The sequence below is a fragment of the Medicago truncatula genome, chromosome 8 (genome assembly GCF_003473485.1).
Source record: "Medicago truncatula cultivar Jemalong A17 chromosome 8, MtrunA17r5.0-ANR, whole genome shotgun sequence".
Taxonomy (NCBI): domain Eukaryota; kingdom Viridiplantae; phylum Streptophyta; class Magnoliopsida; order Fabales; family Fabaceae; genus Medicago; species Medicago truncatula.
Genome location: NC_053049.1, coordinates 17,845,645 through 17,870,144, shown reverse-complemented (window position 1 = coordinate 17,870,144; position 24,500 = coordinate 17,845,645). Strand labels below are relative to the sequence as shown.

General features: G+C 33.4%; 5 protein-coding genes and 1 non-coding gene across 6 annotated transcripts; 3 read left to right on the top strand and 3 right to left on the bottom strand.

The window, feature by feature from the left end:
- Positions 1-408: 408 nt before the first annotated feature.
- Positions 409-3,736, top strand: LOC25502437 (probable GMP synthase [glutamine-hydrolyzing]). The gene is made up of 5 exons (XM_013589844.3): positions 409-1,150; positions 1,859-1,916; positions 2,031-2,114; positions 2,404-2,539; positions 3,166-3,736. The coding sequence occupies exons 1-5, from the start codon at positions 538-540 to the stop codon at positions 3,424-3,426; spliced, it is 1,152 nt and encodes a 383-aa protein (XP_013445298.1). The 5' UTR covers positions 409-537; the 3' UTR covers positions 3,427-3,736.
- Positions 3,737-10,235: 6,499 nt separating this feature from the next.
- Positions 10,236-12,148, top strand: LOC25502436 (serine/threonine-protein kinase RHS3). The gene is made up of 3 exons (XM_013589843.1): positions 10,236-10,256; positions 10,385-11,073; positions 11,269-12,148. The coding sequence occupies exons 1-3, from the start codon at positions 10,236-10,238 to the stop codon at positions 12,146-12,148; spliced, it is 1,590 nt and encodes a 529-aa protein (XP_013445297.1).
- Positions 12,149-13,074: 926 nt separating this feature from the next.
- Positions 13,075-14,773, bottom strand: LOC120577476 (phosphopantothenoylcysteine decarboxylase subunit VHS3-like). Its single transcript, XM_039829025.1, has 3 exons — positions 14,663-14,773; positions 14,469-14,579; positions 13,075-13,320 (listed from the first exon to the last, which is right to left on the bottom strand). Exons 1-3 carry the CDS (start codon positions 14,771-14,773, stop codon positions 13,075-13,077), a joined length of 468 nt encoding a protein of 155 aa, XP_039684959.1.
- A 3,481-nt stretch (positions 14,774-18,254) lies between these two features.
- On the top strand, positions 18,255-18,361 carry LOC112417667 (small nucleolar RNA R71). Its single transcript, XR_003008260.1, has one exon. It is a non-coding gene; the product is annotated as a small nucleolar RNA R71 (small nucleolar RNA).
- A 2,433-nt stretch (positions 18,362-20,794) lies between these two features.
- LOC25502435 (BUD13 homolog) lies at positions 20,795-21,592 on the bottom strand. The gene has a single exon (XM_013589842.3). The coding sequence runs from the start codon at positions 21,590-21,592 to the stop codon at positions 20,795-20,797; it is 798 nt and encodes a 265-aa protein (XP_013445296.3).
- A 635-nt stretch (positions 21,593-22,227) lies between these two features.
- Positions 22,228-23,947, bottom strand: LOC25502434 (protein KTI12 homolog). Its single transcript, XM_024771882.2, has 2 exons — positions 23,756-23,947; positions 22,228-23,490 (listed from the first exon to the last, which is right to left on the bottom strand). The coding sequence occupies exon 2, from the start codon at positions 23,429-23,431 to the stop codon at positions 22,514-22,516; it is 918 nt and encodes a 305-aa protein (XP_024627650.1). The 5' UTR covers positions 23,432-23,490; positions 23,756-23,947; the 3' UTR covers positions 22,228-22,513.
- Between the last annotated feature and the right edge of the window lie 553 nt (positions 23,948-24,500).

Below are 24,500 nucleotides of genomic sequence, written 5' to 3'. Positions count from 1 at the left end.
TCACATAAATAATAATTAAAAAGGTGTTAGCAACACACTCTCTAATAATAATAATAAAAGAAACCTTTGTCATGTTCACCCCGTTAAAATAGTTTCATACTAAATGATATCCTTCGCCCAACCGCAATTGACGAAAATTGTTAAAAATTTCATATTAAATATGATATGATCTACAAAATGAAATCAATCATCATCTTTCAAGTTAATTTTATACGAGTTGAGTTAGACCAACTCAAATTTAAAAGCAGATAGTTGAATCCTGAATCGTCTCTCCTCTTATTTAATTTATATTTATGAATAACAAAAAAGTGCTACCCTAAGAAGAGGTTCCAACCTCCCCATGTTACAAGTTCTCCTTTACCTGTCCTGTCCCCACTATCCATCCACACAGTTTATAAAACCCCACTTCCCTCCTTTCCAACCCCTCATCATCACATCCTTCATCTCTTACCTTCTCTTTTCATATCATTCATTATTCCATTATCACTCTTTTCCTTCTCAAAACTCTCCAAAAAAACACTATTTTCAAACATCAAAATGTGCAGCTCCAAGGCCAAAGTAGGCATAGAAAGCAAAACCACAGCCACAGCTACATCACCTGTTGCCAAAATCAATGGAAGACCTGTTCTTCAACCAACTTGTAACAGAGTGCCAAATCTTGAAAGAAGAAATTCAATCAAGAAATTACCACCAAAATCACTTTCACTACCATCATCACCACCACTTCCAACCAAAACTTCATCAACACCACCACTTTCTCCAAAGCTAAAGTCACCAAGACCACCAGCAACAAAGAGAGTCAATGAAACTTATCTCTTGAACACAAGTTCTGAAAAGATTGTAATACCAAGAAACTCAACAAAGATTTCAACTATAAAAAAGTCAAAGAGCTTTAAAGAAGGTTCTACTGAGGCATCATTGAGTTACTCTTCAAATTTGATCACTGATTCACCAGGGAGTATTGCTGGCTTGAGGAGAGAACAGATGGCATTGCAGAATGCTCAGAGGAAAATGAAGATTGCTCATTATGGAAGATCAAAGTCTGCAAAATTTGAAAGTGTTTCTATTCCTCTTGATTCTTCAAACAATCTTATTTCAAAAACAAGTGAGGAGGAGGAGAAAAGATGTAGCTTTATTACACCTAATTCAGGTAATTCAGAGAGTAATATAAATTCATACTCATCCCTTTCATAACTACTTTGTTTTCAAATAGAAAAAAGTACTAATACTTTAGTTCTTTTAAATGGTTAAATTGTTTTTTAACTATTATTGATGAGGAGTATCTATTGATTTTTCTCAAACCTAATTGACCAGAGTCTTCATTTTTCAAGATTTTTTTATTTACTAGACTCGAATTTGAGACCTTACTTAACAAGTTTGAATTCGGTTCCACTCAGATTAATATAATATTAATGTTGATTGATGCAGAAATCTGTGGGATTATTTATGTTTTGTTAGCTATATTTTTTTCTTTAGAAATGTATTCTTATTTATTTTTTAGCTGTATTTTTTTCTTTAGCTGTATTCTTATTTAATTTTATAATTACAGAAATAGGGATTTAAAAAAATAAATTGATTTATTGACTGTTTGATGATCATTGTTTTTTACCAAACTCCTATAATAGTTTATTAATGAGGAGAGTACTTTATCTCCTATGACAATAATTTTTTATCAATTAAATATTAATGAATCTATATACAAATCTTAAACATCATTAGTTATGATAATGGGGTAGCAGTGCCCACTTTTTTATTTTTATACATTGTAGTGTGTGTTTTATTTTTTTTTATAGGGGAAGTGTGTTTTATTTGAAAATCAGAATGTACTAATACCAATGTGTCTCTTTTTATTAAATAGATCCCATCTATATTGCTTATCATGATGAGGAATGGGGAGTTCCAGTTCATGATGACAAGTAAGTACCCACTTCTCTTTCTCATCACACAAAAACACAATGAAGATTAAACAAAAAATATATAAAGAACAAATGATAATGATGATTGACAAAAAAAAGCTTTTGCACATGCAGGATGTTGTTTGAACTTCTAGTTTTAAGTGGTGCTCAAGTTGGATCTGATTGGACCTCAATCTTGAAGAAACGTCAAGATTTCAGGTTGGATTCTATTTTAATAATTTATGTAGCACTGACACTTTATATCGAAGACGTGTCCAAAATTTATGACACTAGCACTAACATGGTATTGACACTTGTGTTTATTTACCAATACTTCTATTTTCTTAAATTATAATCAGTGTTTTTGTGTCGGTGACACAATGTAGATATTATATTTGGTGTCTTGTTTGTGATTAACAATCATATCTAAATGCATGATTGTATATGCATACAGATATGTACTTTTTTTCAGAATGAGGGGACTAATGAAATTTAAATTATTTTACAGGACTGCATTTTCAGAATTTCATGCAGCAACATTGGCCAACTTAACTGATAAACAAATGTTGTCTATTAGTTTGGAATATGGGATTGATATAAGCAGAGTTCGAGGAGTTGTTGATAATGCTAATCGAATTTTAGAGGTAAAAAACGTCAAAACCTGTGTTCTAAGTTGCGGTTGCAGTTACACCGCGAACATTAACATTGAAACAAAATTTATGTAAATGTAGTTGCAGACCGAAATTTTGAACTATATTCCAGAACACTAAATTACCTGTTTTTAGTGAAAATTTTACACTAAAGTATCAATATTGAAAAGTAAACCAATGTCTTTCACAAAAAACTACATTTTAATTTTACTTTTCCTTACTTCAACTATAACAAAGAAAGTTTGCACTTTGCATACATATACAAGTCTCGACAGGATGGAGATTTTAATTCCTGACCCATATGTTTTGTTTGATCTCTATTTTTAAATTTCAAACTACCTAAAATCTCAATACCACTTATGCAACATTGTGACAGAAATGTCATGTGACATTGTCACACGTGACTTTCTCATTTTAAAATAAAACAAAAAAGTTTTGAGAAAGAGCAAAAAGAAACAAAACAAAATATATCACATTATGGTTGGGCAATGTCACGTGACATTCCTGCCACAGCCACAGTGTTACACAAGTGGGATCCCTGAAACCCTACATAATCATTTTATAGTTTTGATATTTATTTGTTTCTTTGTTTTACATTATTTGATTATATTTATTTACAGGTTAACAAGGACTTTGGTTCATTTGACAAATACATATGGGGTTTTGTGAATCATAAACCTATTTCCACACAATACAAGTTTGGCCATAAGATTCCAGTGAAGACATCAAAATCAGAGAGCATAAGCAAAGACATGATCAGAAGAGGTTTTAGGTTTGTAGGCCCCACAGTGGTACATTCGTTTATGCAAGCAGCTGGTCTCACCAATGACCACTTAATCACTTGCCACAGCCACTTGAAATGCACATTATTGTCATGCTGATGAGCATAGTTTTAATGTGCTAATTAACTATAGTTTACCTTTAATTAGTGTGTTGTGTATAATATTAGATAGGAACAAAAAAACATTGGTTTTCTTAGTTATGAGATGTGAGGAGTTTATTGACAGTTTGAGTGTGGTTTGCAGTACTAGTTGAGAGAAAAAAATTTGATAATTGGAAAGAAGAAAAATGTTTAGGATTGATGTAGTAAGTGTGTGTTTTGGTTTTATGCCAAAATTAATTTTTGATTGAATTTTTTTGTAAAATTGGTTGTAGTTAAAGTTGAGTTTAAGGTGAAATTGTTTATGTTTGGATACTTGAACAATAAATTTAAGTGTAAAAATTATATTTAAATGCAAAAGCTACAAATACTAGTTAAAGTTAAAATCAAGTTCAGAGACAAAATTAATGAAAAATTATGTTTTTAGTCTCTTAACATAATTTCAGGTAAGAATTTAATCTTTTCTATTTTTTTTATTGCACTTTTATCCTTTTGATCTATTTGCATATGAATTTTCAAGTTTTAAATTTAATATTTATATACAAACATAAATTCCCTCAAAAAAAAAAAATATACAAACATAGATGAAAGATTAATTATACATTTATTGAGAGATTGAGAGGTCATACGAAAAGAAAAATATGGATTCAAAACTTGAAAATCTATATGCAAATAAATGAAAATGACAAAATTGCAATGGATAAAACATAAAGAAGCAAACACTTATCTAAAATTAAGTTAAAAGAGTAAGAAAGTAATTTTTCCCAAAATCCACAATAATTAAAATCAATTTTAAGACTTAGAAATGTTCCTTTTTTCTTGACCCAAAAGGGCATCCAAATAAGCACTTAAGTGATGGAAATGTTAGGGGCCAGCCACCATGTGTAGTGTCAGTTTGCTTTTAATCCATGAGCATGTGACTTATAAAACTTTGCATTATGACATTGTATGATTCCCTTTAACAGCCTGTGTGACATGTGTATTGGAAGCCACTAAAAAGATCCCCACTCCAATACATGTTGTGGGACAACATTCACCTAAACCTAAAAGTTAGAGAAACAATTCCATACACAAAGCAACCGAATGAAAGTGTGTCCTACCTACTATGATTTTTGTTTTTGATGTCAAAATAACATTCATATATTAATTACTAAAGCATACATACATTTTTTGGAAATGATAACAAGATAAGTATCTTCTAGTTAGTTCTACCATGTGCTACTCTTTCTTCTTGATTGGAACGTTCATCCTCTCTTTATTACTTTCTTTATCTTCTTAGTTGCTTCAAAGATTAAAGACTTTTTATGAAACTCGTGGTTATCATCACTTCCACATGAAAGGAGATACTTGGAATTGTTCAAGAGGTTGCCCATATAATAAGTTATTATAGTGGATTTAGAAATTATGTATTGAAATATATGTCAATTTATTTCATCAAAACTTGAAGTTTATATTTTCTCGATAAGTATTTTTTATTAATGGAATCTTTAACATGTTCTCTTAATATACATGTTAGCATGACCCTATTTAAAATGATCAAATGCACAATAAAAGTAAGGTTGTCTATAATACCTAAAATTGATAAAGAATAAGAAATCACCGTAGTTTGGACGTAACATCGTCTTCGGTTTTTAGTTGTATAATGAATACAATCAAGTTTATATCAAATGAATTGGGTTTTTGTGCGATCGCTGATGTGGTCAGTGATTTTTATCCGTCTGATTAAGATCAAACAGTTTAGTACTCACATTCGGTATAATTATCAAAAAGAAAATTAAAAAGTATACATTTAATTAGGATTGTTCGATCTTGATTGGACGGTTGAGGATTGACCGATTGCAGAGTGCATTCATTCTGCAAAGAGGAATATTAATGACACTCTCTTTTAAACATTCTCTCTAACGTTCATTCTTTTATTGAATGAAATTAATATATGTCTCACAACTTTAAGTGGAACCATTTCCAAAGTGTGAGACCTATCTTGATTTAAATCAATAAAAAAGTAAATGTTTAAAAAAATGTTAAAAGGTGAGTATTGTTAGCCCTACTCTTCCACAAATACACTGAATGAGGATTCGTCTATATCAAGAATTAAATACCTTTTTTACATGGAAAACAACCTTCACTACGGTAGGGTGACTCTTCAATCCACACGGTCAAAACTAGCAAGAGCAAATTATCCCAACATGCAAGAATTATAAATTATTCAAACAAGGCATAAGAGTATTAAAATTATCAACAATAACACTCATGTATATTGAAGGATTTTGATCGTTGAGGGCCATAATCACATTGGAAGAATTAGACTCACTCCTATATTAAATTCAAGAAGAGGATATCTTTGTGAATTTCAATCCCTTCTTCATAGCTATAGCTTCGGCAATATTTGAATCTAGAATAAAAAGTTATGCCTAATTGAAAGCAAGTTAAGAAACTTCAACTGCACCATAGCACTCACAGGTGTGTTACATATATACATGACTATATAAAAAAATCAATGGTCGATTGAGTATTTATAGGATATATACATGACTATATATTACATATAATTGCACTTACAATATTTTTCTTGGCCTCTTCATTGACAACTGACTCGTAAGACTTCTTATAAGAAACTGAATACATTTCTCTCCTACTATATTTTTTATCATCTTCATCGGAAATCAAACAATCCATGAACACAACAACAACATCAATAAACCCATAAATTGAAATGTCTAAAAAAAAAATACTTATAATTGATATTTGAGACGATAAATTAAAATGTTTAGAAGATTTGTAAACCCATAAAGTGAGCAACTATTTTTATTTTTTTTGGTCTAGTTGCCTAGTGGTTAGAACTCACATAATTAAATGTGAAGAAATGGAGTGTACGATGTTCGAACTCCGACCCCTGCATAAATTATGCAATGTCCCTACCAACTGAGCTAAATTTACCGGAACAATGAGCAACTCATTTTAGATAACAAAGTAAGTAATATCTATTGTTTATATTATATATACAACATAACTAATTATGGGTGGTTACAATACTACCTTTGATTTACTCATGATACAAGAGCCAAATTATAGGGTGCACTACTTTGATAATTGATCTGGATTTCTCCACAAATTGAGTATGTGCAATTTTGATCACAAACTTGAATATTGTCCACTATTCTGCACCCGGGGTAATATTTGTGCAAACCGGTTGAGCTCTGAATCCAATTTAGACTTTGAGTACATGCATTTTTAAGAATTATTATCCATTGCATGAACAATAACCTTGTTTGTACCTAATTCGTACGATGCTTAGAAAAATACAATAGTAAAACACTAAAATCATAGACATTTCCTTTAGCAAGAAAATAGAAAAAATATTTTCACAAATAAATTGTCTAAGACTAATTATTGTAAACGTTTTTTCACAATAATAATGATGGAGAAAATACCAATTCAAATGGAATGGATTCAAAACGATATTACTGTCTAGATCTGGTTTAAAAAATTTATCATTTTCGTCCATTAAATAATATTTAATTACTTGAAAAATTTCCGTTATTTTATCAAGTTGGAAAATTTTCATTATTGATATTTGATTATGAGTTATTAAATGGTAAAGTGAATAAAAATTTTCAACTTGACGGGCTATTCCTAAAGGACCTAATGAATTATTATTATTAATTGGAATTTTAGGAATTTTTTTTATCCCATTGTGATATTTAACATTGTTGAATGGTCTTATTTGAAAACAATTAGATGATAACAAAATTATCCAAGATCAGCATTCCTTATTTCTATTCAACAACATACGAATAGTTCCGTGATTTTGGCTAAGTGATTTTTTAATTTTTGCCTTGTAATGAATGGAAAAAAATCGATTATACCAAACTGGATGAATAGTCACCCATCTCGTACTAGTAATCGTAGAAAATGCAGATGAAAGGTAACAAAAAATGTAACCAAAAACCAACAATTGAAGCTGAAGCTCGCAGTGAAAATTGAATATGGAAGAAGAATATATGATTTTGTTTGGTAAAAATAGCGGATAGTTGATAAAATAGTCGATAGTTGATGGCTGATAGTTTATAGCTGATTGTTTATAAGTGATGATTGATAATTTATAAACTAATTAAGGTGTTTTATAAAAGATAAATGATATTTGTACAACAATTTTGGTACAACTTTTGTACAAATTTATCTCTCATACTAACATTATGTTCTTATTCTTTCTCTTATTTTTTTCTTATTCTATAGTTTTTGACAAATAAAAAAAGAGAATAAGGTTGTCCCAAAAATTGTACTAAAATAATTGTTCAAATACCATCACTCTTTATAAAAATAGCAGTTTTTCTTAAAAAAAAATAAAATAGCAGTTTAACTAGATAATAAATCAAAATTACATTCTTTAAAAAAAAAATGCAAAATTACATAAAGGACATTTATTAGCTAGTTAAACAGCTATTTCTATAATAAATTAATTAATTATAAAGGGTAAACATGAGTTTTAGTTAAAATGGTAAGGGTAGAAGTAAAATAAAAAATTATAAGTTATAAGGTCAAATGCCATTTGAAATAGCATATGGAAAATAAGCTATAAGCTCGTGAAATTAAATATAAGCTCGTGATGAAACGACGTTTACCAAATAAGACTTTTTTTGTCATTCTGGTTTATCAGCTGTTAAGTTATAAGTTATAGCTAATTTATATGTATTACCAAACAAACCCTATATTGAGAAAAAAGAAGAAAAATAAATGAGGATTGGGTTTAAACATGATATGATCAAATGAAGAAGATGACACTATCAACAACAATAAATGAAACAAAATGGTATCAGGAAGGTGAGGAAAGGAGGCATGATTCATACTCTCTTTTGTGAAAGGTATTAAAATAATAAATAACTAGAGTGATATATATAACATGATCCTATAGCACTGAAGAAAGATCTAGGAAGGAACAAAAAGCTAAAAACAAATTGAAGAACAATTGAACAAATTGAAGAACAATTGACAATTTACAGGCCACCAGATGTAAATATCGTAAGAGTCAACATTAAATGTAACAATTAGTGTATCTTTTGATGTAATTTGATCTCTCATCTTTAAAATTTATCAATTTTGTTTTTCTCTTTCATATTTTTGAGGTATAAAATTGATGATGTGATATGTTTGAAAAGACATATGAAAATATGATCCGATGGTGGGAGAAAATTAACATCCATAAAATTATAAAAAATTTCCTTAAAAACTTCATTTAAAACAATATATTAGCGATTTTAAACCTGATATTTAATGGTGGGGCAATAACTATCAAATTTTAAAACAAATGAACCTTTACAAAAAGTGAATATAGAGGGACCAAAATTATTTGACCATAAAAAAAAAAGGACCAAAATTGCAATTCAAATGTAATAGTGTTTAAAATCATGGAGTAAAGTGAATTTGATGTGAATATTTAGCAAAAACAAAACCACTATTTTTTATAGAGAGAAAAACGCCTATCCATCCGTATTCATGACCATTTCCTTTCTCTTCCTTCTTTCATTTGATGTATCTATAGTTTGCTCATAAACACATTGATAATTTCATATAATTTTAATTTTCTATTTATACATATATAAATGTGTGTTTTCTAATTTTTGGTTTTGTTATCATCTTCTCCCTTTTAATCCACATTTTCCTATCAATTACTTCCTTCAACTGTTTATGATGTTTGGTGCTGACCATCAACATTTTTTCATATCTCTCTATTCTTTTCTTCCTTTCTTTCATTTTTGTTCACTTTTTCAATGTTGCAAAATTCAAACCAATGAGAAATGTCTCTTCATTGATTACATGCAAAGGAAGGATTATCATTAAATTTGAGGATATTTTTAACTTTCAGGTTTGATATGCTTTCCATAACATCTATTTTCTGAGGGGTTCTCTTGTCTCTTTTTCTTATCATCACAAAAATGTACATTATATACTCCACAATAGTTTTTCATGCCATTCATCAAATAGGTTAAAAACCCTTCAAAAAAACAAAGAAATAGGTTAAAAATATTTGATATATTGTAAAAAATCGTAGGCAAATGTCGCATATATGCGGTCACAATTATAGTTATGATGCAGACTATTTGGTAGCATTTGATAACCATGTTATTGGTGCGAAGTATTTACCTATCTATTTTTCGGGGAATCTAACCGACCACATTTAATACAGTCTCTCCCCCCAACCACATTTTTTTTCCATCCTGAGAGCTCAAACCTTAGACCTTAGTTGCGGTGAACTCTACCTTTACGATGATTGAAAGTGCAATCATATTGGAAGTCAAATTCATTCGGACCAATGTAATGTTGGTAATAAACAAATAAATTTTATATGGATTCATGTTAGAGACATAGTACATCGCGATACTTATTATATTTCTTACATAAACTTGGTTGAATTTAACAACAATGAGAAATAAGTTAATTTCCTTTTTGTAGCCAATCCATCTTCATTAGAGTATTTGACTTCAATAGACGCTCCAATGTATCTCCACGAGCCTACAATAAAACTAATTTTTGAGAGAGCAGCAAAACAAACGTTAAATTTATACGGAGTTAGACTATCTTTCAAATGGACAACTCTAGAATTAAACTCCAGTTCTTTTATGGAAAGAGTCATGTTACTAACTCTTCCGATACTCTTAAAATTAGCCTTCCATTTTTTTTTCTTTTGACTATGCGTTGAATGTAACATTTTCTATTTATTATATTAACTTTATTTTGATATGCTCTTGCAGAAATTACTCCTGAGAGGTGCTATTGTGTTATAATCCATTGCTGGCCTCAAAGCCTATCAAAATGCCTGATTTACCTAATGATGTAAGCATTTTATATCAGTTAAATTTGTAAAGAAAATAATTTGGTCCTAATAAATATTATTATGATTTTAGGAAGTGATTATCAAAATTCAAAAACTTCTATTTTAACACATTATTAAATGCATGCAGATGAGTGACAACAGCTTATCTGAAGAAGCTCCCAAAACAGATCAAAGTTGTGCAAATGATCATACAGAAAATGATGATACTAAACAAGAGAACAATCAAGAAGCAATAGATGGTTTCACAAATCAAAACAATGCAAAGAAACCAACATCATCACCAAGGCCACAAAAATTAGAATCATTAATGAGAAATTTCTCTGAATTTTCCACAACTCCAAGACCAAGTCCAAGAATGATTTCAAGGAGTGGACCGAATTCACGTAGCGGTAGTCTAGAAAGCACAAGTGCACCAATATTTAAGCCTCATACAGGAGATGATGTGAGATGGGATGCAATCAACATGGTTTCAAGAGGTTCAAGTTCAAATCTTAACTTTGGTCATTTTCGGCTTGTGAAGCGTGTTGGTTACGGTGACATTGGAAGTGTGTATCTTGTTGAACTTAAAGGGACAGGAACATTCTATGCTATGAAATTAATGGATAAGGCTTCACTTGCTAGCAGAAATAAGCTTCTTAGAGCACATACTGAAAGGGAGATTCTTGGACTTCTTGATCACCCTTTCTTGCCAACTTTGTATTCCTATTTTGAAAATGAGAAGTATTATTGTTTGGTCATGGAGTTTTGTAGTTGTGGTAGTTTGCATAACCTCCGAATGAAGCAACCCAACAAGCATTTCACTGAAAATGCTGCAAGGTTAGTCACCTATGAAGCACGGACACTCCTCCAATTAGGCGTGTCCTAGTGTCGGACATGTGTCGTGTCCGGCAGCGACACTTGTAATTACACTGAATTATGTGATTTTTTTGAATTATTAGCTGTGTCGGCATGTCTGTGTCGTGTCGTGTCAGTATGCTAAATGCTAATTAATGAAATTTTTGTGTCATGCAGGTTTTATTGTTCAGAGATTCTATTAGCAATGGAATACCTCCACATGTTAGGAATAGTATACAGAGACTTAAAACCAGAAAATGTCCTAGTCCGAGACAATGGCCACATAATGCTATCAGATTTCGACTTATCCCTCCGTTGTTCCGTTAGCCCCACCCTCGTCAAATCCTCCTCTGCACACATAACAACCACCACCACCACCACATCCATTGCAATCCTGGACGACGAACATGCAGTACAGGGCTGCATGCAACCATCAAATTTCTTCTTCCCAAGAATCCTCCCATACAAAAGAAACCGAAAATCAAAATCAGATTTCGGTCTCATGGTAGGTGGCCGTCTTCCAGAATTAATGGCAGAACCAACTAATGTCCGATCAATGTCATTCGTTGGAACACATGAGTATCTTGCTCCAGAAATCGTGCGTGGTGAAGGACACGGTAGTGCTGTTGATTGGTGGACTTTTGGCATATTTTTATACGAGCTTTTATACGGAACAACACCGTTTAAAGGTAATGGAAACCGAGCAACGCTTTTTAATGTTGTAGGGCAGCCTTTAAGGTTTCCTGACCATCCTTCCGCTAGTCCGGTAGCGAGGGATCTTATTAGAGGGTTGTTGGTTAAAGAGCCTCATAAGAGAATTGCTTATAAAAGAGGTGCTACTGAGATTAAACAACATCCATTTTTCGAAGGTGTTAATTGGGCTTTGATTCGAAGTTCTACTCCTCCGATTATACCTGAAACGTTCGATTTTAGTCAGTATGTTAGTAAGGAAACTGTTGTGGCTGCTGCTGATAATAAGAAGATTGTTGATATTGTTAGTGATAAAAATAGTAAGATGCAGCATGATTCTTCTTATGAAGATTTTGAGTATTTTTAGAAGTGTGTAGGTGCTTTTAGTTTGAGTTTTTTTCTTCTTTTATAAGGAGATTTTGAAAGGTATATAGGGTGAATAAACATCAGCATTGTATACATATACATGTAAATTTCTATAAAAGTATCTTTTTTTTTTTTTTTTTGAAGCAAAGTATCTTTTTTTAATCTTTTTTATTTTAGTTTTCCCTTAGAGAGTCAAATTCTTTTTCCTAGAAAATCATTTCATTAGAGATCTAAATCTGCTGCATTAAAATGGGAAATACAAGGAGTAGAGTCATTTGCTTATTTCACCCACACTACACCATTTATCCTTTATAACAATAATTGAAAAATATTGCCAGAACTATGAAAATCGTTGCCTAAAGGTATAGGGGACGTTTTCCGGACGTCGCCTATAGTCTATGGGGACGTTTTTTCATAATCTTTGGGCACACTTTTTCAAAGTGTTGCCTAAGCCATAGGAATAGGGGACGATTTTTTGGGGATTCTGAGGGGACGTTTTTAAATGTTCCCATAGGTTGCTTCAATTAATAATCGTTGCCTTAAATGTGAATCTTTAAGAAAATATATAAACGTCCCCATAGCTTACAGGCAACATTTTTAGAGTGTCCTCGTAAAATTTGAGAATTTTTCAATTATTTTAGAAATGTAACTATAGCTTATAAAGGCAATATTAAAACTGTCAATTATAACTCAAACAAGATCGAATTTAGCAATACAACCACAAAAGATGTAATATAATAAAATAGTTCAAACATTAATTCAAGACATAATAGTAATCAAAATGTCAAACATTACTTGATAAGTTTAATACTTCGAAGTATAAGCCTAGCAAAATAACAAAACTATAGTTCGAACAAGTTTAGTGGTTTAACTACAATCCAAAATGTGGTTTAACTACAATCCAAAATACAACACCATCCAACTCGATCATTCAAGTTTATCTTGTAATTCATCATCTAAATCGTCCACTTCAAATTCATCACCGATGGCATCCTCTTGAATTTCATCATCTAGGCCATCCTCTTGAAATTCATCATCCTCTTGAAATTCATCATCTACATCATCCTCTTGAAATTCATCATCTATGTTGTCCTCAAGAAGTTCATCATCTACGTCTTCCTCTTGAAATACCTCATCTATGTCATCTTGTACAACATCTTCATTGATACCTTGCTGCATAAGAACAACAAAATACATAAACCATAGATATTGTTGGTTCAAAGGAAAATCAAAGACATCAACAAGTGTTGTACCTCGCACAAATAAAAACCAAAAAAACAAGTAAAACACAGTCAACGTAGACGCAAATAGGAAACTTGTTTTACACATTTCCCTTCCTTATTCTATCATTACTAAGCCCATTTTTAAGTTTCTGCAACTTATGCCATGTAATGCAACTAGAGGTGTCAAATGGCCGCCGGCTCAGGCCCGAGAGGCCCGACTATAGAAATGGGCACGCCCGGCCCGGTCCGTTTATGATTGGGCCATGAATTCTAGAGCCCGGCCCGGCCCGGGTGGGCCATGGGCCAGCCCCGTTTATGTTTTATTTTTAAAATTTATTCACTTTTTTTATGTATTTTCTTATGTATTAGTTACTCACAATTATTTTTTTGCTAAAATATGATTGGATGAACATAAAAATATAAATAATTTTTACATTAACATTGTATAATAATTAAACTCTAGATTATTCTTTCAATTAAATCAAATTAATAATTTATAAACTTTAAAATTTTAAAATTGTAAGCTAAATTCATCCATATTTGTTAAGTTTATTTATTTAAATATTTTTTTGTTAATAAATTATAAATTAGTTGATAATTTTTTTAAAAAATATGTTGTTTTTTAACAAAAATAAAATGAAATATGGGCTAATGGGCCGGCCCGGCCCAACTTTTGTATGGCCCAAATCGGCTTGGGCCGAAAAAGCCTGAGTGCATTTTTTGGTTAGTTTTTTAGGCCCGGTCCATTTTTGACACCTCTAAATGCAACAGAGAAACAAACACAAAATGTAGAAAAATAAATCACAAGTTTGCACAAACACCACAAATTGCAGAAACAAAATATATGCATAAAATTCTACAACACAAACAGAATCCGACCCTGCACACACATCTTAAACAATTCAGCAAAACAACATAATCATAAATTCGCACAACTTTAATTCAGACCCTACACATGCAACTAAACAGTTTCAGGCACTTGCCTACATTCCAAGTGATGTCACTACTAACAACTTTTTGCATATATTAACAAGCAAAATATAACTAGTTTAACTCAATTACAGTAACATAATGAATAATATTTCTATATATGGTTACCTCTTCAGGACATGGAGTATGAATTGATGTAGAGGAATGCATTTGTGCTCTACTATCCTTTGGGGAACTATTAGCATCTCCATGAGATAATCCTAGCAAATGTTCTATTGACTATTGCATTGTTGTATGACGGTCTTAAACGCATTTTGCAATCTATCAATCTGATCTTGAAATTCATGCCTTAAAGTAGATACCTCTTGACTATGTGTCTGTTTCAAAGCATTAATCTCAACCATTCGCTTTAAGGAAGTTTTAGTTACGGCGCTCCCATAACAATGTAACCTGCCGGGACGCTCCTTTCCCATAGCAGCTTTAAAAGCTTCAGTATCACTTCCTTTCTTTTCAACCATTTCTTGAAGTTGGGACTAGCAAAAAAAAAATTCAAGAAAATATTAATTAATATTATAAACAATGTTTGCCAGAAATATTAAGTAAACACAATTTAACGTAACCGTAAATTTTTACATACAAATACTTTTTCAGTTTCTTCATCCAATTGATTTCCTCTACTTCCTTTTCGAGTTTCAAAAAACATTTATGATTGAGTGGGCTCTCTTTTTTTCTTTTCACGCTGCACGAATCAAAATAAAACATGCCATGAATTAAAATGCCTCTCGTAGAAATTAGATATGAATTAGACATGAACTTGAGTGGAGTGAATGAACTTAGAATGGATTTAGGTTTACGTTAAGTGAATGAAATTGGGAAGGTTGCATATATATAATAAAGAAAAAGTAATTATATATAATAGCGAAAAAGCAAACTTTACAATAAAAAAACATGTGGTGTGTTGGTTAAAGCCTTGTCTGTCCTATAGGTCGTGTATTCAATTCCTAACTATGCCAATTTTCAGATTTTTTTTAAATAAAATTTAGAAACACGGTCAAAGCTGTGTTGACCAGGCCAGATTGGAGGGAAAATTTATTTTTTGGAAAACAAACTTGGATGGAAGATTGCCACCAAAAAATTGATGTTGGTGAAATTTTTAAGTAATATTCTAAAATTGTCCCCAAAAGTATCTAGGGGGATAATTAATGGTTGACACCAAAGTAATAATAGTGTAACGTTTCAAAATCGTCCCCAAAAGTGTTTTAGGGGACGTTTATCAGGGGTTGCAAAAATATTTTTGACTACAGTCATAAATCGTTGCCTTAGAGACTTTTAGGGGACAATTTTTGCACGTCCCCTAAAAAAGTGTTGCTAGAGACAATAAATGGTGTAGTGCTAGCACACTTAAACTATAAGAATTGGGGTATCTACAAGGGTGTAAAGGTTTAGAGATAAGAATTTTATACCTATCCTTTTGCTTGTTATCCTTGAAGATTATGCCATGATTCTTTGCTTGTGCTTTCTTCTTTGAAGGAGGTCCCCCTGAAGAGCTTGCTCCACTTCTCCTTGAAGCCATTATCCTTGACCTTGGTTTGACTTGGTATGGTTTTGGTGGAAAAGGTTGGTTTAGTTATGGGGTGAAGGTTTAAGTGAGTTATAAGAGTTGGGGTGTGGAATTTGGTGATGAATTTGTGGTTTTTGGGTTAGGTTAATGGGGGTTACGAATTTGGTTGATTTTGATTTGGATGGATGAAAGTTGTTTTTGATTGGAGGGTTATGATTGGAATAGTGTTTGTGGTTGATTGGGTGAAGAAATTGTGTGAATTGGTGAAGTTTTGAGGGAGATATGAAAGTTTGAAGTTTATTGTTATGGAGGTTTTAGAGAGAAGTTTGAATGTAGAGAGATGTTTGTGGTTGAGAATGAGGGAAGAAGAACGCAAAGATTTGGGATATTCTTACCTTGGGGTCGGGCACAGCCGTGCCAACCTTAGCACGGGTCGTGCCAACTTCCTGGAGTTTTGGTGGTTTTTGGATGGCAAGGTCTGGCAAGGTCGTGCCAGTGTGAGCACGGGCCGTGCCAAGGTTCTGGGCTCCGGGGCTTCAAAATTTTTCAATTTCTTGAATCATACTCGGACAATTACCTACAAAACAACTTAAAAAAAAAACAGTTAAATGCATGGGTTGCCTCCCACGAAGCGCTCCTTTATAGTCATTAGCTTGACCGTTCGAAAGTGTCCTTAGAAAGGATCAAAGAGATCATATTGTGTAGATGACGCTAAGAAGCGTTCTTTCACATCATGATCTTTAGTCATGTTGCAATAATAAAGAGCGGGACCTTTCATAACATTCTCCAACTCAAATCCTACCATCTTATCACTTACTTGAAAAACAATCCTACCATTCTTAACATCAATGATAGCACCCGCAGTAGCGAGAAAATGTCTTCCTAGAATCATAGGGCAATCATGGTCCTCTTCTATGTCAACTACCACAAAATCAGTCGGGATGTATATCCCTTCTATCTTAACGGGAATCTCCTCAACATATCCCACTAGTGGGATAATAGAACGATCGGCTAACTTTAATGTCATCTCGGTAGGTTTCAACTCTCCTATTCCCATCTTTTTAAAGAGGGATAGAGACAACAAACTAACACTAGCTCCTAAGTCACACAAGGCTTTGTCTATGGTTTCTTTCCCTATGACACAAGGGATGGCAAAACTACTTGGGTCTCTAAACTTTGGGGGTTGCTTCTTGATGATTGCACTACTTTCCCTAGTCAAAGTTATTGTCTCTTTGTGATCTATAGCCATTTTCTTTGGAAAAAATTCTTTTAAAAACTTGGCATATAGAGGCATTCGAGACAAAGCTTCCGCAAAGGGAATTTTAATGCAAATCTTCTTAAGGATGTTAACAAATTTATTGAATTTATTGAAAAAAATTCTTTTAAAAACTTGGCATATAGAGGCATTCGAGACAAAGCTTTCGCAAAGGGAATTTTAATGCAAATCTTCTTAAGGATGTTAGCAAATCTTCTTAAGGATGCAAATCTTAGTAAGCCTTAATGGGGAAGGAGCTTTGTTCTTTTCAAGCGATTTCTCACTTTCTATCACATCTTTCTTACCTAAAAGCTTAACACTCTCTCACTTAATACTTTTGGCTTTAGCAACGGTCTCTTCTAGCTTACTACCCCCAAAAGAAATAGCATTGACATGAGTTTTGGGGTTTGTTTCGGTTTGATCGCGAAAGACTCCCGGTGTTTGAGACGAGGTGGCCACTTGGGAGATTTGGGTTTCAAGCATTTTGGTGTGTGTGGCGATAGAATCTACTTTGGTATTGAGTTTGGAGAGAGAGTCGTTCATAAATCCTGTTTGGTTTTTCAGTTCTTTAAGTTGTTTATTTTGATTCATCATGCAATTTTCCAACAAAATTTCCAAACATGATTTCTGAGCCACCCTCTGGTTGTTTGTATAGCCAGGTGGTGCTACTTGTCCATAGGAACCTTGAGGGTTTTTGTAAAAGTTTTGATTTGGCCTCGTTCCTTGGTTATATTGAGCATAGTTCATTTGCTCAATACTATTAGTAGCACTACCTAACTGACAATCAACACCAATATGACCAAATATACCACAGATTTCGCAAGGAGGAGATGTAGGAGAAGGTATGACAGCATTAACATTAAGTTTTTCAAATTTTTGGGTTAAAGCATCAACTTTAGCAGCAAGGTGATCGTAATCAGAGACTTCGTATATACCTACCTCCTTTTTGGAGGGTGTAGAAGCGGTGATGGCTCTCTCGTTGGTCCATTGGTAGTGATTCTGAGCCATATCTTCAATCAACGCATAAGCCTCCGTATAGTTCTTGTTCATTAGAGCTCCACCTGCAGCTGCATCAACAGACATCTTAGTAGTATAAGTTAGGCCACTATAAAAAGTGTGGACTATGAGCCACTTCTCTAAACCATGATGGGGACAAAGTCTAAGCATTTCCTTGAAACGCTCCCACGCATCATAGAGAGACTCCCCATCTTTTTGGTTAAACCGCGTGATTTGATCTCTTAGCTTGGCGGTTTTAGAGGGGGGAAAGAATCAGGCAAGGAATGCTTGCCTCATTTGATCCCATGAAGTGATGGAACCGACTTCTAGGGAATGGAACCAAGCGCTAGCTCTATCCCTTAAGGAAAAGGGAAAGAGATGAAGTCTTACGGCTTCTTAGTTCTCTTTTATGGTGCCACTGAGTCTTAGGAAGGAAGAAATATGGAGATTTGGATCCTCAGTGGGTGATCCAGAAAACTGATTTTGTTGCACCAAATTGAGTAGTGCAAGCTTGATCTCGAAATTGTTACCCTCAACCGTTGGGTACACAATAATAGCTTGTGGCTCTTCCGTTGAAGGAGTTGCATACTCTTTGAGAGTACGTTCAGCCATGACTATATTATTTTGTGCCTCTCTCCTTTTCTTATGCAAATATCTTTCAATCTCAGGAATAAATTCTCCGAGATTTTTACTTCTTCGCATAAGAAATTGAGAACCCAAGAAGTTAATGGTAAACAAAGAAAGGAAGAAGAAGAAAGGGAAAAGAAAATATTCTAATCACAAAGAAAAGGTTAATTAAACTAGTTAACTCCCCGGCAGCGGCGCCAAAAACGTGATGGGACAAAACCGCAAGTGTACGGTTCTATCGAAGTAGTAAAATAAGAGTATCGTTCCGACAGGGAGTTGGTTAATTTAATTAACTTTAATTGATGATTATAGGAGAATCAAGATGTAAAGTTTGGGTTTTCAAACGGTTGAAGGATAATATAATAAAAGAACCTTGGGATCATTGGTTCATCTTCATGACAAGTCCTTCACAAACAAAACTATTAAACTTATAACCTTATGTTAGACCTAACTTCTAAAGACAGTTTCTCTTTAGTTCCTCTAGCCACCAAGCCTATTTCGCTGACTTGATGACTATTAGATTTTGGTTCCTCTAGTAACCAAGCCTATTTCGCTGACTTGATTACTATTAGTTCCCTTGAAGATCGAAACTATATGTCTCAAGGATTGCAAAGACTATTTCGCTGCCTTTGCAACCCTTGTCTAAATTCACTTGTTCGAATATCAAAACTCCACTTTCGTTTTATGAATTGGTATTTGAGATGATGGACGAACAATTATCAAACCCTCCACTTTCGTTTCCACAGTTTGATAATGGTTAATCCATGTTAAAGCGGTGAATTTAGATTAGAGATTAGAGTTACATAAGATTAAGGTTTAAAGCTTTGTTTGATTAGGATTATGTCATTTAGACTTATCCAACAATTCCAAGACAAAGAGAAGTCTACTCACTCATGTTCATCGTAGACATGGGGAAGAAGAGAGAAAGCATTAAAGTAAATAACAAGAAAGTAAAGGAAAAGAAAAGAACTTTTATTAGAAAGACAATTGTCACTTATTGAATTCCAAGAAAAGATGAATATTTGTGATGGCTAGCTACTCTATTTATAGTTTACCTTCGACTTAAAATCTAAGCAATTACATCATTGAAGTGCTCCACAAGCAAAGAGCTTTTTGGTAAACTAAAACAGAGTAGCTTAGAATCTAAGCAAAAGCAGCAAAAGTGTGTCTGGGAGGTGGCACGGCCGTGCCAACCTTAGCACGGGCCGTGTCAAGCTTCTGACTTGGGGGAGATATATTTTTGCCTCCGAATCTTCGTATTTTTGCTCCAAATCAGTTTCAAACCCCTTTGTTTTGCTCCAACACTCAATCCATCAAATATTCATTCCTGAAATATAACAATATGCAATTAAAGTAAAATAGTTCAAAAAGGAAATAATATTAATATAAAATAAACTTAAATCTAATTAAAACGAAACTAAATAACATATTAAAATAGATAATAATTGACTCATCATTATAAACAACTATCAAGAAGAGGAATCAAGCATTATACATGAATTAAAATTTTGGAGATGTGATTGCCTTAGTTGTGCCTCTTTTCTTTGCTAGCAATAATTAATAACTCTTTCAAAAATTAAACAAGCTAATCTAAATGTTGCTCCAGTTGATATCCCTCATAACTACTAGTCTATACTCTATACCTTTTGCATGCTTATTGTTTTCAATTTAGCAATCCCTAAAACTAAGGAATTAAATTGTTTATGCTGCAGATTGTATTTATAAACTGATAACCCACAAGACTTAGCAAGGATTACTCTCAAATCATTCACATTTCACACCAGAAAAATTCTTATTTAAGCGTAACCATAATCAACAAACAGTTAACAGCCTTTGTTGCTGAACTTTGTGGTGTGACTTTTTTGAATTGTCTACAGCAGATAGAAACTAACTCAATATTCCATCCTACCATTGCCACAAAAAACATGCATGCATCGGAACTAAACAAGTAAACAAAACAGAATCACAACATTATGGCATTAAGCATGAATATTAACGAGAATTCATCTAAGACATAAGAATATGTGCTTGGAAAAAAATCATATAATTGAACAATTACCTCAACAAATCATCCTTCCTTTTTCTGTCGATCTCTTCTCTCATATCCTTACCAGAAATTAAACCTATTTTCCTTTCATTTATAGATGCAGGAATGGATAACTCCTTTGGATTCTTCCTTGGTGGAGAGAGGTCACTGTCCAAAGATTGATGCGAAACAGCTTTCACCGAACGATGAGAAACATCAGATAAACTCGACCTTGCCACACTATGCTGGCGTCTCCTCGGTGGTGAAAGGTCAGATGACACTTGTCCATGTAAAGTATCTTGAGAGGGGGAATCATGACGACCACGTCTAGGTGGAGAAAGATCTTCCAAATCAGAAGTTTCATATTTTTTTCTCCCATTGGATCCAGATGTTTGATGACTACGACGGCGAGGAGGGGAAATATCTGGACTCGAATTACTAACATGTTTCCGTCGAGGAGGTGACATATCACTATCTTCAAACTTTGATCTAGATGACCTTGGTTCACAAGCTACAGCTGTAACACTCTGATCTCTGTGTTTACGAGGAGGAGATAAATCAGAATTCCCTCCACCAGAATGTTGTGAGTCCCGTTCAGGTGATGAAGTGTCATAGCGTTTCAACTGCTGACACGAAGGGGATAAATCAGCACCCGTTCTATTAGAAGTTGATGGATTCACTTCAGGTTCTGGTGAAGGAGTGTCATTTTGAACCCTCTGTTTACGGGGTGGAGATGTATCATTATTTGAAAGTGGAACCCAACCACTTCCATCCTCGGATATATCATGATAAGCACGTCTAGCCTTCAGCTGCTCAAGCCTCTTCATACGCTTTACTTCAATGTCTTCATCAACTATCGGCTTCTCCTCACACTCAAGATTCAATAAAACTAATGAAGGACCTTAGAGATCACCCTACCTCGAGAGCGTTTTGTCTGAGCAAACAACAAAACATCCTCTGCGAAAAATAAGTGAGACAGTGGGTGACCCTCTAGCAATCCTCGATGACAACCGTCCCTTCCCTCCATAGGTTTGAAGATCATGTTGCCATGTCTCTCCATACAAAGGACCGTGCAAGTTTCTAAACTACTTTGGAGTCTTTCTATCTTAATCTAAAAAAAAATATTGTGTAAAGCTAATGTAATAAAAAAGATTCATTATCTCTGTATGGTTTAGTGATCAACACCATTATTTTTAACTACTCTTAGGTGTAGTTTGATTGGGCTAGTGTAATACACAATTATCTTAAAGTTTTCTCCAAGTTATATGCCCGTTTGAGCTTATAAAAAATAGCTTATTATTTGCATAAAAGCTTTTTTATTTGCATAAGCTCAAAAATAAGCCAATCCAAACGGGCCTATCTCGTGTCTAGGAATCAGAATTCGGTCACGAACAAGCTAAAGTTCAAGCTAGGATGAAAATGAAATTATCATACATATCAAATTGGACAGTAGTAGCTATAATGCTATATAACTTAATCATCATTCATATCAACTCATCTTTCTCAAGGACAAACCACAAGATGTTAATAAGTGAAGACATGTTCAGATGTGAGAGGAACTAAGTGTTATTATCATCTTTACATCACAGGTTGGATTCGGGAAAGACAATAAAATAGTAAGTATTACAATAAAACTTAAGAGGGTGAAAAAGCAACTTATTCAACAACAATGGTCTAAGTAAATATAAAATATCTCAGTATTTAATTAATCAAGCACACAGATAAAATCAGTTATAAGAAACTTTTCTTCATGAAGTTCCAAGTTCCCTGTTCAAGTAATCAATAAACATTCTTTTAGCACTATCTGAATTAGAAGGAGGAGGTCTCCCACTCAAACTTGTTTGCCCTGTCAATTTCATGAACGTACGTCGCAGCCTACGAAGCTCTGGCAACCCAACTGATCTCGAAAGATTGATAGGAGGCAAGTCTTTCCCTATAGAAATGCCATTAGCTGGTAGCATACCAAGATCACGAGATTGCACTTCTGCTATAGCATTAGTAACCTCCTGTGTTGCTTTATCCAGCTCATAGAGAGAATTCGCATCCGAAAAACGTGAAGTTTGAGTCGCAATAGTTGGTTGCAGTATCTTCACATTGCGGGTTTTTGAGTCCACTTTTTTGGTTATGTAAGAGACAGCATCATCTACAACAGAAGCAGAAGCAGACAAAGAAGACGACGATGATGATTTCAACTCAAACAAAGGTGAATCCCATCGGTTTCTTCTCTCCGGTTTCTCAAATCTCCTTACCAAATCTTCAAATATTGCATCATCATAATTATCTTCGCCTTTCTCCCTTCGCTCTTGATTCCATTTTCTACAATCATTATCCTCAACATCACAGTAAACAACACAATATCTAATCCCCGCAGCACGAGCCAAACACCATAGCTCGTATCGGTAACCCTTAATGTTATTCAAAGAATCAACGATAATAACAGTATCTTTTGACAGAGACCTATCAACTTCTGACCTAAGAACCCCTCTTAAATTCTTCTCTGATGGCATATTCGCGTAACTTTGATTCCGATCGAGATGAAAACAAGCTTCATCTATGATTCTCACTTGATATTTCAATTCTGATGATTCTTTAAGAGCTTCAGCTAGAGCTAATGCAGCTTTGGATTTTCCACTGCATGGTTGACCACAGATTACAACCAGTGCCATTTGAAAATACAATTGCTGTATTCTCAGTTAATAAAATGATATATCTTCAGCGACACTACCTGTAATATATTTAAACATAATAATTATAAGGATAAAACTCAGACGCAATGCTATAGAATTTGTCACTGCTGTTCTCTACTAAAGGCCTGTTTGGATATGCATATTTGAGCTTAACTAGTGGCATAAGCACTTGTGTTAGAAGTGCTTATGCTAGAGTTGTGAGACTCTGTGGAAGAATTTATGAGAACATACTATGTCATGTTCATAAGCTCTATAGATTATAAATAGCTTAGGGATAATCTACGTTGGGTAAAAAGAAATTACCTAAAAGATGTGAAAAAGATCTGAGCTCTGAAATTTCGAAAGAGTAAGGATTTCTCCAAGGAAGAATCAAAGAAGGAAAAATGGGTTCTGAGATTTCCACAGGGATTTTGTGGGTTCTTCGAAAGATTGGGATAGAAGTGTGAGATGATTTTTGTTGAAGTTTGAGGGTTTAAGGTTCAAAAGCATGAGACTGATTTTCACATAAGTAATTTTTTTAGATCTAAGCAATTTTCGATTCAGTTGTTATTTTCTTTTTCTTTTTTTGGGAAAAACTTCTTTAATTTATGTTACCACATATGTATATATTATTAAAAAAATAAAAAATAAAAAATCATACCACAACGTTATTAGGAGTTGCCAAAAGTAATTAATAATAACCGTTTTGCTTTCCTATACCATTAACTCTTGTGAGCCGTAGCGTAAATATTGAAAAAATTTCATACCCAACTGCAACAAAATACCAAAAGTATTGTCTTTAATACTCTTTTAGAACAATTTTTTTACTGTCAAAAAATTAGGCGTTGTCGTAGGGCTAAAATGTTGTAGTGTAACCACCAATAAAACCATCTTGAAAATTAATAGTAGAAGTACTCATTGGTCCAGCCTCCAATTTTCTTTTTCAAAACTCATACTTCTGCAAACGACTTATCAACTACAACAGACCATATACACTCCCAGAGAAAAAAAAAACTTAGTCTTCTTATATTAGAGGGCTTTTTACATTGTTGCATTTATTCAAAAGGTA